Source organism: Sinohyriopsis cumingii, chromosome 3 (assembly GCF_028554795.1).
Source record: "Sinohyriopsis cumingii isolate HCF-2022 chromosome 3, ASM2855479v2, whole genome shotgun sequence".
NCBI lineage: Eukaryota > Metazoa > Mollusca > Bivalvia > Unionida > Unionidae > Sinohyriopsis > Sinohyriopsis cumingii.
Window position 1 is genome coordinate 59,328,795 of NC_142963.1, and position 18,294 is coordinate 59,347,088.

Here is an 18,294-nt window from a genome sequence, read left to right on the forward strand (position 1 = left end):
TATAAAAAGGGTGAGATTGGCTAAATTTTGCAGCTGCAATTGAAAGGACTTAGAAAAGCTCAATTTGACAGGTTATTCTCTATATTCCCAAGAGTCATTACTTTCTTAAATACAAGCATGTTCAAAACAATTTTTGGAAAAATATACAAAGTTAAATAACTGGTTGGTTGAATGAAGTTCAATTATACAAAAGCACATGAAAAACTATCAAGTGCAAAGGCACTGGGAGTGTAGTCTGAGCAGGATGTGAACCTGCAACCCAATGAATGTACACCTTTTATGTTAAACTACAACCCACTGAATGTACACCTTGTATGTTAACCTGCAACCCAATGAATATAAACCTTGTATGTTAACCTGCAACCCAATGAATATAAACCTTGTATGTTAACCTGCAACCCATTGAATGTAAACCATGTATGTTAAACTGCTACCCACTAAAGGTAAACAACCTAATATGTTAACCTGCAACCCACTGAATGTAAACTTTCTATGTTAAACTGCTACCCACTAAAGGTAAACAACCTAATATGTTAACCTGCAACCCACTGAATGTAAACAATCTGATATGTTAACCTGCAACCCACTGAATATAAACCTTCTATGTTAACCTGCAAACCAATGAATGTAAACGTGGAATGTTTACCTGCAACCCACTGAATGTAAACCTTCTATGTTACACTGCAACCCATTGAATGTAAACCTTAAACTGCAACCCCATTGAATGTAAACCTTCTATGTCAAACTGCAACCCAGTGAATGTATGCAACCTAATATGTTAACCTGCAACCCACTGAATGTAAACCTTCTATGTTAAACTGCAACCCACTGAATGTTAACAACTTGGTATGTTAACCTGCAACTCACTGAATATTTACCTAGCATGTTAGCCTGCAACCCACTGAATGTAAACTTTCTATGTTAAACTGCAACCCACTGAATGTAAACAATCTGATATGTTAACCTGCAACCCACTGAATATAAACCTTCTATGTTAACCTGCAACCCAATGAATGTAAACCTTAAACTGCAACCCCATTGAATGTAAACCTTCTATGTCAAACTGCAACCCAGTGAATGTATGCAACCTAATATGTTAACCTGCAACCCACTGAATGTAAACTTTCTATGTCAAACTGCAACCCACTGAATGTAAACAATCTGATATGTTAACCTGCAACCCACTGAATATAAACCTTCTATGTTAACCTGCAACCCAATGAATGTAAACCTGGTATATTAAACAGTAACCAACTGAAAATAAATCTGGTTCTGTTGACCTGCAACCTACTGAATGTAAACCTGCAACTCTATGAATACAAACCTGCAAAACCTGTAACTCTATGAATGTAAACCTATTATGGTAATTGGAACATTTGCCTGTGTTCAATTCACTGATCATATAGAACATCAATTTAGAAAAATGAGATATATTAAGACTTTCTCAGAAGATCTATTCTTACTATATACACTGGCATGTAAGTCAGGTCCAACTGGAAACAAGATATAACTTGATCGGCAGGCACATTATGCATTGGAAGATCAAGGTCTATGTTGTTTGTTCTACTGATTAGTCCTAACAAAATGCACAGACCCAGATCTGCCAGTGCATTATATGATGGCAGGTCTGGGTCTATGCAGTTGGCAGTTAATCATACCATTATACAATGGTATATACAGTAATGGTTTCAAAAACACAGGTGTACTACCAATTTCTGGGGTAGTGACTTCAGTATCCAACAGGAATTGACTAAAAGAATTGCCAGTTAGCAATATTTGCTTTTATTAAGTATGGGGCATTTTGAATACAAAGCTAAAAGAGGCGAATACAAGTAAACTGCATCCTCAAAGAATTCTCTACACATTTAAGCTGATTGTTATATCATACAATTGTGCAGCAAACATTCTGAAACTTTTACAACAATAACTATTTTTCATTGTGCATTGCAGTTTATGCCACTATTAGTGATACATTTAAATTCAACAACAAAATATTTCCAACAATAAACAAATATTATGTAATTATCTGTTACTGTGGAAACAGGTGTCATTACTTCTTATAATGAGAAATTTTAAAACTTTCATTTGTTTCAAAATCATTAAAGTAATAAGTAATTCTCATTGCTTTTCATGTAGGTTTTAGGCCATGAATGGTCGAATAGTCTAAAGCACTCACCATTTTGGATCACTGCCATCTCACCTTTGAGTGGATTCGAGTCTCAGGCTGATGTGGGTATGTGAGAAAGCCTGCCAGCAGCTTCTTGTTGGTTGATGGTTCTTCCTGGGGTTTGCCAGGGTACTTCCTCCACCAGTTATACTGGCTGCCATGTATAGCCTATCTTGTGCTGAAAAATGGCGTTAAACCCCACAACAACAACAACATCTACAACATGTAGGTTTTACTGTATTGGTTTTTAACAGCACCATTATCACATTATTGGCTCTGCCCAGGCAGCTGATCAAGCCTGGCCTGAGTGGGTATCAAGCCCACAACCCTTGCATTACAAGTCTTATGCTCTGCCAAATTAGCTATAAGCTTTTTCATGTAGGAACATGAATATATGGTCATTGATTTCCATTATTACTATGAAACCAGACTACAGCATAAAAGGATTAGTGGTTTTCTGAGTGAAATACAGGGCAAACCATGATGTAACTGTCTGGGACTCTGAGAGCTTTAATTTAACCTTTTATGCTATATACAGTTACGAACTGCAAACAATATAGACCCTGATCTGCCATCACATTATCTTGGTCTATGTGCACTGAAGTTGGATCCGACTTATAAGTAAGTACATACAGCGTATCAATCTGATCATCATAAGAACATCATTTCTAATGTATATACATGAGCCAAAATTAGGCATTCAATAAAAACAGTAAAACTTCATAAATATAACTATCAACATTTCTTATCCATTCCCAAGAACCATTAGGTCTTTGCTGTTCTGCTCAAGTTAACTGAACCAAGCATACTGCAGCTAGTTCTATTATTCTAACACATCAATAAAATCAATGATTATCAATCCAAAGACTGGTGATACGTACTATCTATACTTGCTTACAAGTCCAGTTATAAACTATACAGATCCGGAGTTGATACTGCATAATGCACTGGCAGATCTTGGTCTATGTTGTTTATCAGGAGTGATCAGTAAAATGTACGGTAGTTGTGGTGGCTCAGTGGTAAAGGCACCGAACTGATGACCACATGGGTTCAGGTTGGATCAACCTGGATTGGAGCTACTGAGTTTCTCAGAACCTTTTAGGGTAAGACAATTGGTTTCTTTGCAGAAATTAAATTTGGATGTGTTTCTGGAGAAAGGAATATTAAGTTAATTTTTAATCCTCTTATTGAAGCTAAAAATACAAAATATAAATTTAAAATCATTTGTGTCTAAGGCATTAAATACATGTATGTGCAATAACATATAACAATGCAAATATATTTACATTTAATAATATTTAAAAATATACCAGACACTTTAATATGCAATACCATTTTCAGGTGTCTAGTTGCTTGATCTAGTCTTTGTTGGATAAATAAAGTAATGATCGGTTGCATCAGTGTGCATCAGAAATGCCTGGCATCATTTTGATGTAGTTGGGCTTAGGCATGTATGGCATCATTTTGGTGTGGTTGGGCTCAGGCATGAATGGCATCATTTTGGTGTGGTTGGGCTTAGGCATGTATGGCATCATTTTGGTGTGGTTGGGCTTAGGCATGTATGGCATCATTTTGGTATGGTTGGGCTTAGGCATGTATGGCATCATTTTGGTGTGGCTGGGCTTAGGCAAGTATGGCATCATTTTGGTGTGGTTGGGCTTAGGCATGTATGGCATCATTTTGGTGTGGTTGGGCTTAGGCATGTATGGCATCATTTTGGTGTGGCTGGGCTTAGGCAAGTATGGCATCATTTTATTGTGGTTGGGCTTAGGCATGTATGGCATCATTTTTGTGTGGTTGGGATAAGACATTTTAAGAAGCTTTTCAACAAGAGGCTTTCAATTAGTTTTGTTTGGCAATAATAGCAAAGTGTATTGCCTATGAAAATGGCACAGCATCTAAACTGGTCTGGCCTGGGAATCAGCCCAGGTAATAGCAGTAAAGCCAGGATTATGCAGTACAGAAAATGTTTTGCAGCACTGCACATACTACATTGTTTTTCCAAACTCAACTTACCCACAAGTTATTTCTACCAACTTAAAGTATTACTTGTTATATTTTATTTTATATTTTTGTTCATATTTAAATAAGAGATTGTTCAATTTAATCATTAAGATGTATTATTATGCTAATTTAATTTAAACTGAGTTAGTGAAATTTAAGCATTTTGTATCCTAATTTTTTTAAAAACTGAATTTTTTTTACAATGGGGAAATTGCTGCATAACCCAAAAGCTGTGTTTTTCAATAACCTTTGTCATAGGTTCATTCCCCTGGCCACTGACATGTACAGGATACTATCTACTGAGCTAGCAAAACTATATTAAATCATTTATATAAATGCAAAAGGTCTTCATGCTAGGATGCTTTCTGTTAAATGGTCAAATGATGCTTAGCACTTATTGATAAGATATAATTGAATGATTTTTCTTTTATTAGCAACAGTGGCCATAATTCATGGTGGAACATCATCACCTGAACAAAGTTGAAAGATCTTCATGCCATGATGATTTCTGTCACATTTTGTCAAATCCTGTTTATTTTTAAGTCATCTTAAGTATTTTGCTAATTTTAGTAATGGTACCTATTTTTGGTGGTTTTTGAGAAGAAGTTAAAAAGATTTTGCTTTGGCCATTAATGATGGCAATATTCTATTGCAAATCAAGACCATTATAAGAAATTTCAAAAAGCTTCATGCCAGGATGACTATATAAAATTGGAAAAAATTCTGTTGAGCAGCTTTCAAGAATAAGTTATTAATAACAATGTTAAATTGATAAACGACACAAGAAGGACCACACCATAAGCTATCAATTCTCTAAAATGTTATTTCACTAATATGCTATGATTAGAGAGTTACTCCAATTTAACAACCTTAAAATATTGTTTTTTATAGTCACCTAGAGCTTAATAATCTAATATATGCTTTATGGAACCGATATCTAAAGATAATGACCAACTAGCCGCCAGATCCTCGTCATGTACATGTACACATACACATTAAGACCTGTTCACTTAACCCCTTAGCTACCATCATTGTACATTTTTTGAACTTAGTCATTATTTCTGGCCATTACAGGGTAATGTCTGGTCACCACTAGTTAACTAATTGATGAGAGGATCCATAATAAATCTGTATAGGTGCAAATGTTCAGACTTACACTATCATTAACATTGTTTGACCAGTGTCTGTGCTGCCATACTCTCATTACCTGGGTATATTACAACATAAATGGTTCTCCAAACTTAACATTTACCATATATTATATTTATAAGCCAAGTTCAACTACAAACTGCACTAATCAAAATCTGCCATCACATGATGTGCCAGCAGATCTGGGTTCATGCAGTTTATTAGAAACAACACAGACCCTGATTTGTAGGCGTATCATACTATGGCAGATCAGGATCTAGTTGTTTGGAGTTTGCCTTGATTTATAAGTGAGTAAATAACATACCTTCTTCTGTTAATTGTACATTAAACATCCAATGCCTGGATTCATAGCCACCAAGATATCTGACATCATTATATCTTGAAGAAAATGTGGGTCTATACTTTGCAACACCATCTTTCCGTGCATATGTGTTAATAATAGTAAGTACATAGAAGTCAAGTCCAACTGCAAAAAAAAGTAGACCCTGATCTGCTGTCATATATAGTGCTTGCAGACAAGGGATACATTGTTTGTTTTAATGATTATTCCTAACAAACTGCATTACGTGATTCCAGATCTGGGTCTATGCAGTCTGCAATTGGACCTGACTTATAAATGAGTGAATATGGTAACCTGCACAAGACCTAATAACACCCAGTAATTTTAACATCATGCACTTCAAACATACATCAGCATTTTTTAAAACCAAAAGTGCATATTTTTTTAGATGTTCATTTATCTGTACATATGGATCTTTTATCTGTAATAGGGCAGACATTTCCAAAAAACCTGTCCTGCCAACATTTTGTGTAGTTCCCATCATAGCCGCTGGGAAGACCTAGGTTAAACTAAAACATATCCCAGATTGCCTCCTTTTCATGTAACTTAACAGATTACATGCAAGTTTTTCTTTTCTGTACTGGGAACCAAAAAAGTATCTAAAGCACATTCACACGAACTCCTCTTAACATAACACTAGCAATTTCCACACAATCCTAGCAATTTTATCACATTATTTTCATTTCACACTACTAATATTCACTATAAATTTGAATTACTTACACCATCATTTCAATGATTTTTTTAAGATACCTTACAGCCAGCATATGACTACAGTGAATCACTTGTTACTGATAATTTGGGGCAAAAACCAACAACCATGGTGTAGAGATTTAATGCTGTAGAAAGTAAACAGGTATCAGGAAAGAGTGCTTAAATTTTTTAAATGACTAATGGTTGAGAGTTATTGTGCTTGTGGGTAAAATCTGTGACAAAATGACCTCTAAAGACTGGTATTTGCTTAAGAGATGTTCACTTTTACAGCAAGTTGGTTCATGGGGTTTTGAAACATTGGACTGCTCAAGTCAGCTTATTTCTTAACACAGGTTGGCTTTTGAATACAGATCTGACTGCAAATCATGAACCATTTCTCTCATCACCGATCTTGTATCAAAACAACAGACAAGATATATGGAAGTTAGAAACTGAGCTATACTCTATATAAATTTATACTAGAAATGAATGTATACTGGAAATGAATGTATAAAGGATAGGACTGTATACCAGATTTGAATATATACAAGAGATGAATGTATACTGGAAATGAATGTACATGTATACAAATGTCAATTCCTGGACTGCTGATGCAGAGCAAGACTTTACTTTGAACAACACAAGCATGGCAATACCACAGTGCAACTGAGTCAGAGGAAGGTCAAAAGGTCATAACCCCATCAGCATTTACTAAAGAACTGTGAAAACATTGGATGGGATCAGCTACATTCTGAAATAAATTTAGTAAAAATCAACCTCAACATTTATTAATTGGGGCCTAATCTTTCTAGTGACTCTTTCCTATGTGCATCATTTGCTGTAGTGGTTTGGAAATGAACAGTCAAATAGCTGCAAAGCTCTGTGAATTAATTAATATACAGTATAATTGTAAATTAACCATCACATTGTCTGCATAAAATTTATCAAATTTTTTTCTGGAATTGTACTTCAGACAAAAGGTAATACTGATTCCATAACATTTAAGAATGTCAAGTATTGAAGGGCTTCACAACTTGTATAGGGTTTTGAATTAAATGAGAGATTCAGCTCACAAGTGACTTGTACCAATCTGTCTCTTACTGAACATCCTCCCCAACAGAGTCAATTATTCCTTTCAATGATCAATCCATGCACATAAAAAATCACTACTTACTATTGGCTGAGAAGTCCTGGCCGATCTATTGGAGGGTTATAGAGCCCAGACTGAAATACAGACAACAGGCAAAAATTAGTGACATCTGAATACATTAATCCACATTTCTGTATGTCCAATAATAATAATAATAATAACTCTCCTTCATTTCAACATCTCCTCACTGGTAGTATTTTCACACAGTAGCAGATTCATTTTTAGGTACTAAATAAATGTGAACCCATGCAAAAGTCATCAAATATTAACATATCTGATAAGAAATTATATTACTAGAAATAAAAACACCAATATATGTTGCATGAAGAGTTTCTGTTTTCATTTGTTTTGGTAGAATAGTTGACATGCAGTCTGTTGGTAACCACTTGACAAGAATGGCAAACATGCTTAATAAACAATGTTAATTCAAAATGGCCAGATCATGAAGGTGAAAGAAGTACAAACGGTTATCATTTCATTAGGAACAGTATTTTGTTGTTGATAAGTCAAGTCAAACAGCAAACAACAAAGATCCTGATTCGCTATATCATAATGCACCTGCAGATTAAAGTCTGTTTGTTCTACTGATTATTCCTAACAAACTGCACAGACTTAGATCTGCCAGCACATCATGTGATGGCATGTCTGGGTCTGTGCAGTTTGCAGTTTGACTAGTCTTATAAGTGAGTACATATGGTATCTCATTACACTGTCTTCTTTGCATGCTGAATGTAAGCTAAAGAATGCATTCTGATTTATCTATGACTTTGGGCTGCACTATGCTGTTTTCAGTTGGATTCAACTAGAAAAATGAGTATGTACAGTGCATGTACTTGGATTCCTATTATTCTAATGTACAGAGAAGAACTTCATTTTACAAATATACAGGAGTAAGTGTTTCTCGAAATAAATTACTTCAGTGCCACCATACTGGCAGCCCCCCCTCCCACTGAGCTGTTTATAGTACTGATAAATAATGCTAAAAAATGTAATTATTGTAAATACCACCTGTACTCACTTATAAGTCAAGGTAAACTGCAAAGAACAAAGATCAGGGTCTATGCTATTTGTTCTACTGATTACTCCTAACAAACTGCACAGACCCAGATCTGCTGGTGCATGTTGTGATGGCAGATCTCAGTCTGTGCAGTTTGCAGTTGGACTGGACTTATAAGCAAGTACATACAACATTCACTCAAGTCCAACTGCAAACAACATAGACCCTGAACTGCCACTGCATAACACACTAGCAGATCTGGGTATATGTTGTTTTTCTTCATGTAGAAATATTCAGTATAATAATAATAAATCAATCGTCATAGCATCTGTTCAATACTATATGTGTATTTCATAATAATGTAATATAATTCAGCCATTGGTGCAACAGCATAAAATGGAGTAAAAACTTTTGGCAAAAAGACTTAACGAGTAAAATGTGCAAAAACTGAATGCAAAACCAAACAATACAAATCAAATAGAATGGCGGCTGTTTGGGTGAATATTACTAAATTTAGAGACATGATGTTTTAAGAAAAGGTGAGATCAGACCTCAAACTACACAACATGCCATTAAAGGTTTTATTATACAATCCAAAGAAATGGATAGCTTAGTAGTTTATCATGACTTCCTTGGAACTCCAAGGTACCAAGTTCAATTTTCACATGCTCTGTCTTTTAACAGCTGTTATTGTTTTCCATGTGTGTGGTCTTCCTCCCCCTTCACCATGCAACAAGTTGATGAGTTAACCTGACTCATACATATGCCCAAAAATGTCAAAATAGGAGATTTACAAAATATGATAAGATTCAACCTAAAATCAGGCAAATTATCATTCATCCTTAAATTTTAGGGTTGTAAAAGATGCAAAAACTGAAACAAATTTCAACATATTTGTATTTACAAGAATGAACATAACTCAAGAGTCCTGTAAAACCATCACAGCTGTCTATGCACAGAATAGTTTGCAAACACCATTTTATATATATATATATATATATATATATATATATATATATATATATATATATATATATATATATATATTAGATGTGCATGGTATTACCAGTATAGTGGTTTACAGTGGTATTTTTCCGGTGGTATGTATCACAGTACTTCTTCACTGTTCTGGCAATTCAGTTCTTTCCATCAGTAAGGAATGTACAAAATTTTTAGTAATCTTGTTAGGAATTTAATATTAAGAGCACATTTTCATTTCTCATAACAAATTATTTTAAAAAAATATCTATAGTGTTGTTTCTTTTACAAAACAGTTTGCATTTGTCACAAATTTGTGTAGCCTGCAATAAATCTTTTATGTCAGGAATGAAAGAAACATCCTATCTTGATAACCAAGACAGTGGAAATCTGAGATAAAAATGAAAGCAATCTGGGATTTTTTTTAAATAAGATGGTGTTTGATATTTTAAAATTTAATCAAATTAAGTCAGAATTTCATGACATGCCAGGGAGAACCCAGACCGTAAAACTAGGTTTGCCAAATGGAATAAAAGTATTGTCGACATTGTATTAAATGACTACCTTATGATTAATGATTTCTGTATGATCTAGTATGACATATTTGACACCTGTGATTATAAAACAACAGGTCTGAATGAAATTGGCCTCTGATCAAGGTATGTGGTCTCGAACTAAACTTAATTCATGGAAACCATGATTTTCTTTATCTGACTCAACAAAACCTTGATAGGTGACCTTAAGGTCATACAATCTTAATTAAATGGAGCCAATGGAAAAAGTAATAATGTCTTAATTAAGCAGGCCAACATTTTACAGATAAGTACATTTTTCTGATAACGTTTGAAATTAAGGATAAATTTAAGTTAAATAATCTAACCTACTTTTGAAGATAGATCCATTTAATTAATAAGTCATTTAATTGTGAGTTAATCTAACCTACTTTTGAAGATAGATCCATTTAATTAATAAGTCATTTAATTGTGAGTGGTTCCCATGTAATGGAGTTCAGTGAATTGTAGGCAGCACATCAAATTAATGTTTTTTTAAGAGACTGTAGTTAAATTAGTCTCAAACATCGGCAGAACATTTTTCTGCAATAAAGGCCTGACAATTGTAAGTTCTGTTTCCAACACGACATCATGCAATAAACTGAACAAGAATCCCTCAATGGGACAGATGATCTATGGAGTGAAAAGAATTTCAAGGAATTGAAGGTAATACCATTTCTTCCTTTCAACTGTCGAGTGCCAAAACCGTCTCCTATACTGTTCGGTGATAACAAGGTTTTCAGAAATTAGCTGCAGTGGTACACATATTGGACGTCAGCTTGGCACCATTTTCAGTTAGGACAAAGTAGACATCATTAGCAGTCTTTTTGGTGAGAAATCTGTGTCATAATGATATCCATTTAATGGAAGCAGTGACAAGATTTTTAAGACAGTCATCATGGCAGCCATACTGGATGTATGACTGGCACCATTTTCATTTAGGACCAACTAGGTATCATAAGACATCTATTGGCAAAAACTCCATGTTGATATACCATCCATTTGGGAGGTATAGAGATTAAAATATTTGCAAGATATAACTTGCCATTCGGGAGGAGTAGCAATAACAGTAATTTCAAGATACCTGCTGTGGCATCCATATTGGATGTCAGATCTGCACCATTTTCATTCAGTAACAACTAGACTTCATAAGAAGACTTTTTTCAATCTTCCTATCTACCCTAACTTTTAAAACAAAGGTAATAGGAAACATACATATTTTTGGGCCTACTGGCAAAATCGGGCATTTTCATATGACACTTGTTCAGACTTAATTTTTTTTCTCATCTCCAGTTATCTTAGTGAATGTATAAAAATGTTGTTTTTTTTTAAAAAATCCAGTGAATATTAGAATCTTATGCTTCCATTCAGAAACTGTGACTGACACAAGCAAGAAGGGCCCTACTAAAGTATAAACCCAAGCTTGTAGTTTACAAGGGTCATAACTCTGTAAAAGAATGATGCAATCAAATCAAGGGAAATAACGAAATGCACGGTACAGCTATCAAATAGGTTTTATGGGAAAATATATGACTATGGATGGTTTTACTAGAATAATCAAAGGTAAAAAGTGTATCTATATTTAAAAATTTCAAGATGATGGGCCACGTATCTCCATAGGTTAAGAAAAGTGACAAATTTTTAAAGGCAAAGTTACATTTCTTTGGAGTTTACAAACCATATTGCATCATATTACAAACAGTACTGCATCATATTACAAACTATACAGAGTCAAAAATACCTTCAGTGGTACTGAGCAAAGCTAACTGAAGAAATCAAGGATATATGAAAAATAAAATATTTGACAGTTAGGAATGGAACAACTCCCAAGAAACTTCACAAACAGAAGTAGTCTCCAAAAATGGCACCTCATTCTTCTTCCACAAGTTTGTTTACACATTGGGAATACACCCATATGTTTCATGACAACTACATAATGTTGTTTATATACAAATGTCAGTCTGAAAATCACAAAATGCCAAAAAATGGCCATCAATCTCTCAGTAAAGAATTTTTTAAAATGTACATCTTTATGTAATAAACAGCTTAACATACTGTGTGGCCTTAAAACTTGGCTATGGTTGGTAGGCTATACATGTTACAAGTGTCAAAATAAAAAGGGCCTTGATCTACCTTAGAAGCCCTCATAAAGGATAAATGCACTGTTTGAGGTAAATCAATACTTTTAGCTGAGTTTTGTGCAAAAATTCATGGCATTTCATGGTTTGAAGAGGATGACTATAAGCAAAAATCTTCTGATTGGATGGCATAATGACATACACGGCATAATGACATAAACACGGAATTAACCTGGATAGCCATGTAGTCAGATGCTTGCTTGGAACCATTGTGGTCCTAGGTTCTAACCTATGTGATCAAATGAAAGCAAGCATGTAAAGATAAACACGCAATAATTTACAAGCTTTCTTCAAGTGTTTCTTTCTAAAACTAAGTGTCACTAATGTATATACTCACTTATAAGTTGAGTCAAACTGCTCCCCAAAAAACCCAAGATCCTGATCTGCCATAGCATAATGCACCTGCAGACTAGGGTCTATGTTGTTTGTTCTACTGATTACTCCTACCAAACTACTGCAAAGACCCAAATCTGCTAGTGCATACTGCACTGGAAGATCTGGGTGTAACCAGTTTGCAGTTGGACTTGTCTTATAAGTGAGTATATATGGTACTACTGCTACTCTGAAAATACTGAAAACAAGACAAAGACCAAAGACCATAAAAAAGCTGAAAATGAAGAATATGGTATATGATGCAAGTGAAAAAGACATAGTCAAATTAAGACTGCCAAGCATTACCATACATTATATTGATACTGAGAATGATCATATATACACAGCACACTTCCTAATCAATAGTATATATACAAATTCAGAGCCATTTAAAAAAAAAAACTGTGCTAACAAACCAGATAAGACATACTCAAGTGGAACTTACAACCATGTATCTTTGTAATGTTTTTCAAAATTAAACATAAATATATGTCCCTTACTTCCCCAAAAAACCAGAATGAATATGGTTTACATAATTTCATTATTTGAGGTCTCTGATATTGTTCAGTGATAACAAGATTTTCATGTTAGCTGTTGTGATACACATATTGATAGATTTCTTTTCCAATATGAAAGTCAAATATATAGATCCAGTAAAGAAATCCAGTACATAGGTCCAATATACAAGGCCAATACAAAGGTCCAAGGGGGCCCCAAGTGGCTGAGTGGTCTAAAGCACTCACCGTTACGGATCACTGCCATCTCACCTCTATCTGTGTGGGTTTGAATCTCAGATTTGGCTAATGTGATTATGTGAGAAAGCTTGTGAGTAGCTTTTCATGGGTCAGTGGTTCTTTCCAGGGTTTTCCTGGGTTCTTCCTCCACCATTTACACTGACTGCCATGTATAGCCTATCTTGTACTGAAAAATGGCGTTAAACTCTACAACAACAAAAACAACAACAACAAAGGTCCAATATGGAATGTAAAGAGATAAATGAAAGCCACTGGTGTACATGTACCAAAGCATTGACATTGTCTGATATGAAATCTTCTGATTCTTTCTCAGAACTTTTCGTTCTTCTTTCTTGTCTTCCTTATCTACTTTTTGTCTGACTGAACAATAATAGTTTGCAGTGGGGACTTTGCAAAGCAGGATTTCTGCATTTGTTGAAATTAGAATCCCAAATGCCAAGTCTAAATTATGGGACTGAACTCCTTAACAATTTTATCTACATTGTGCAACTTACCAAGGTCATGACCTCTGACCATTAAACTCAAGAATAAATACCTTTCTTTAATACCCTAATTGCGAATCACCCTAAAAGTATGGTCAATGGTCTAACTCAATTTAAAATATTACTTTACAAAATCAAAATTTTCTTTGAGCACACCGACCTTGACCTTGACCTTTAACCCCGAAACCAATGGTCCTCTTCCATACTGTCAGTGCAAGCTCTTTACAAATGTTGGTGATGATGATCCACAATATTAAAGTTATCAAGCAAAAATCAGTTTCCAACTTTTAGTCAAACTGGCCTTGACATTTTTAATCTAAAATGGACAGATTTCTTTCTTGGCCAACATATAAGTTATCCACAAACTCTGGCATGGGTTGAGAACCAAATTTTTTGTGCAGAAACCATTTTTTCTTTTCTCAGTCACAGTGATTTTGCCCTTTTGATCCCAAAAACTGACAGACTCCTTTCTTGTCCGAAGTGCAAGCCATCAAATAATTTTGGTCCAGATCTCTGATTTTTGTGCAGAAACCATTTTTCTTTTTTCAGACACAGATGCCTGGACCTTTGTCATTTTGAATCCAAAATTGATGAGCGTCTTCTTTACTCCAAGTGCAAGCCATGCACATAGTTTTGGTGAATGCAGTTGTTGAAGAATTTAAGTTTGTGCAGAAATGAAATCAGTAACAGACATATAGATAGAGGGATGGATGGATATCATCATTATGTAACATGCACCACCTTTTTAAAAAAAGCATGGTCACAAAGTCTGTAAAAAAGGGTGATTTAATCCACATCCCTAATTTTATCATGAAAACAATAAGAACAAGTTTTAAAAAAGATACTCTTTCCCAAAGTTTATCCTGATCTTAAAAAAAAGTTGATATGGTTCAAGATAAGATGAGACAAGTTTCCTAATGACTACATGGGGATTCATTGTAAAATTGGCAAGAAAGGAACAGTTAAATTGTACAATGATTTGTTAAAGAGAGAAAGCTATTTTGTTTTTACAATGTCAATATCAATCCAGAGAGTAAACAATAAAAATGCCAAAGATTTTAAAGCCACCAACATATTAATCAAAGTATTAAGACTAATGTAAATTTGAAAGTTCAAGGAATACTGACATATACTCAGAAAAAGGAAAACAACTCCTAATGGCCCTTTTCACTATGATAAACATTGTCTAAATAATCTGCAAAATATATATTTAAATTTCATTTTCTGTATATGTAACTGGAGAATTTATATCAATATCTAAAACATTAATTTAAAAATTATAGTAATTTCTTTTGAAAAGCATATTCTGCTATTGTTTCAAGTATTAGCTTCAGTAAAACAATATGCAAGGGATATAACTACTACCAGGTATAAGAAATGACTAAATTTGTTTTAGTCCCTTGACATATAAAATTGATGTGAAAGAGTAATGGAATAATACTTTGTTACTAATTTTAGCAAGACCATGATGTTGCTTCTATTATTAGTAATGCAAACTACATTTTTGGTAAAAGAGAATGAACACTATGCCATATGGCATGGAGGGATTGAAATCACTCTGAACCAATAAAACTAATTAAAAAGTCAATAAATTTTAGCTTAAATGTTTGCATGTATACATTATTAATTTTTTTTGTACAAATGAAGAAGAATAATTTAGTAATTTGCAAACATTTGCTTATACTTGTACATGACTTTATAATTAAAGCAGATTCTTGGAAGATAATGTCCAAAAATTTGGAGAGTTTGTACCTATCATTAAAAATAATTATTGTGTCCCATTATAAACACAAAAATAAAATCAATTATTTTAAACAAAAGGCCATTAAGCTTTTATACAGCAGTAATATGAATTATTCCATTCCTCCAAGGTAGCATCAAGAAAACCTTGTACAACAAAACTAGTGTTTGGTGAATGTTGATAGGGTTTAATCTCTCCACCACCAACAATTAGTGCTTGATTTAAATTAATGTTATCAAATAGCAAAAGAAATGAATGTAATAACCAGCTTAAAAAGAGATTTCCATATTTGCAGGTGTATCAAATTAGGACTGGGCTGTCAAATTAAAATGGAAAGTACCAAGATGTCTGTATCAATAAGCATGTTAGCTAACATAAATAAGGTACGATTTGAATTCACCTTAAATACCGGGGATATTTATGTTGTGGTTGTTCCAAATCACATGAAGGACCCAATGAACAAAGATCTTTCTGTGGAGAAAACAAAACCTGTCTCCCCCTTCATGTCTAATAAATGAATTAAGTGCGAAACATTTTGCTGGATTGGAAAACTAAAAATTTATGTAAATGAATTCAATGTATTTTACAAAATGTTTCTCATACTTGTTTAGGTATATTTTATTATACTGTTAAATAAATAAGTGTTATTCAATATACAACAATTAGTGTATAGGTAAAAGAAACCACATAGCAAAAAAATAATAAGTCTTGAATAGCTTAGAAGGTTTTTATACATAGAAGTAACATGTATCTAAATTTTAATAAACTTATCAATAAATGAGTGGTGTGCCCTTTGCTTTCAGAATAGAGAATCTAAACATTTTGCAGCAACACACTAATCTACACATAAGCAAGGTTGTAAGGAGCCAATAAAAAAATTACAAAATTCACTCAGGCTTGCAAAATATGCTAAAATGACTCACCAGTATAATTTTGTCGATTTAAGTGTTTTATCACATCTGAACCCAGTCTTACAAGCATAGTGTAAAATATGGTTGCTATATAGTGAGTAAGAAAATTTAGCTTGCAGATGAAGCCAGTAGCATTAAAACTCCTTCATCACTGCAGTGCAATACAAACATGGCTACCTTGCTGTTGATCTTTTTCTTTTGTTTCTCCGACATGGATATGTCTGTGAAAGACTTGGCCCTTGCCCTCATATGCTGACACAGAGACAAAAACATGCAATGACAATTGTCAACATAAAAAGTCACCACAATATCACAAACATTAATCAGGTTGGTCATATATATTGACATAGGAGGCCATCAGACTGGTGTGCTAGGTAAATATGCCATATATACTCACTTATAAGACAAGTCCAACTGCAAACTGTACAGACCTAGATCTGCTGGCATATATATGCTGGCAGATATGGTTCTGTACAGTTTGTTAGGAATAATCATTACAACAAACAATACAGGCCCTGATCTGCAGATGCATTATGATACGGCAGATCGGGATCATTGTTGTTTGCAGTTTGACTCAACTTGTAAGTGCGTATATACAGTACTTCAAGGACTCTATTTGTAAATCTAGTAACATTAGTAAAATAAAATATTTCCTATAATACTGTTGTTAAAGAACATATGCACAGGGTGGGTAAAGATTCTTTTTGATTGATACTGAATCAGACTAGTCTCCAAATGTAAGGAGTACATTGCTGTCCAATGGATTGGTTTATTTTATTATGGTGGGTTTTTAAATAACCAAAGTGAAACCAATAACATCATTTAATGGACACCTCCTTATTGGGCATCATTATATCCAGAGTTTTATATATATATATATATATATATATATATATATATATATATATATATATATATATATATATATATATATATATATAAGGTTTTTCAGTATGATGTTATAGTCATGTTTATAAGGTAACCATGGTCATGGATTTCTGTATTTTTGGATTATATTCGTACACTATTTGTTAGCAGATACCAAAAGTTTTTGGGCCAAAATAACATTTTTGTGCCTTGTAAGTTTTGGGCATAATTTTAAAACAATTTTATTTATGGACTGATGCCTTTGGACACAAACGTAGATCTACAGTGATAAGACAAGACTGACAGACAGACAAATATGACTTTCAGAAAGTTGTGAATAGCTGACATGTTATTGGAAATAGCTTTGACGGGTGTTAAAGATAAGGAGACAATGGTTACCTGACAATGATAAAAAGAATACTACAACTATTTAAATTTTTTAAACTCGGCTTTAGATACATAAATCATAATCACCATAAAGGTATTAGAAGACGATAACATCTTTATTAAAAAAACAAAACCATTATAATTAAAGTTTTCATCTAAAAAAAAAACTGCTTACACGTTTTACTGCACATCAGTTTGGAAGCTGAACTGTCCAATTTACACAGGATTTATCTGTTATGTCATCTTTTTAAAAAATGGCTACATATTCTTCTTTGGTTTTTACCCGAGATGTTCTACCCACAAGGAAGTAATATAGCTTAAAACAAATGTTATTAGTCACATAAGTGACAGTGAGCTAAATAATAGTTGAACATGGTAATCCCATCTTTGGACAATATGCAAATTTGTCATCCGTTTGTTTACAGCAAAGATTGAAAATATTTTGGAATATTTACTGGAAGAGAAAAAAATTATTTTTTTGCCAGCTAAAAACATCTATAAAACATAGAAGTTGCATTTTTCTGTAAGTAAAAAAAAATTCCATTTTACAAAACTGTGTACTAGCAATATATAGCTCATTCATCCAATCTCCACATTATCCCAAAAGTTTTG

General features: G+C 33.7%; 1 protein-coding gene across 18 annotated transcripts in view; it reads right to left on the bottom strand.

The window, feature by feature from the left end:
* The window catches only part of LOC149802934 (uncharacterized), a 389,228-nt gene that overhangs the window by 97,781 nt on the left and 273,153 nt on the right, over window positions 1–18,294 (bottom strand). For 16 of the 18 annotated variants that reach the window (XM_089952442.1, XM_089952437.1, XM_089952439.1 and 13 more), the window contains 2 exons: window positions 16,606–16,680; window positions 7,528–7,577 (listed from right to left, as the gene is read on the bottom strand). In XM_089952442.1, coding sequence (XP_089808568.1) covers window positions 7,528–7,577; window positions 16,606–16,680 — 125 coding nt within the window. The remainder of the gene's footprint in view (window positions 1–7,527; window positions 7,578–16,605; window positions 16,681–18,294) is intronic. The other 2 variants (XM_089952443.1, XM_089952438.1) reach the window with 1 other exon arrangement.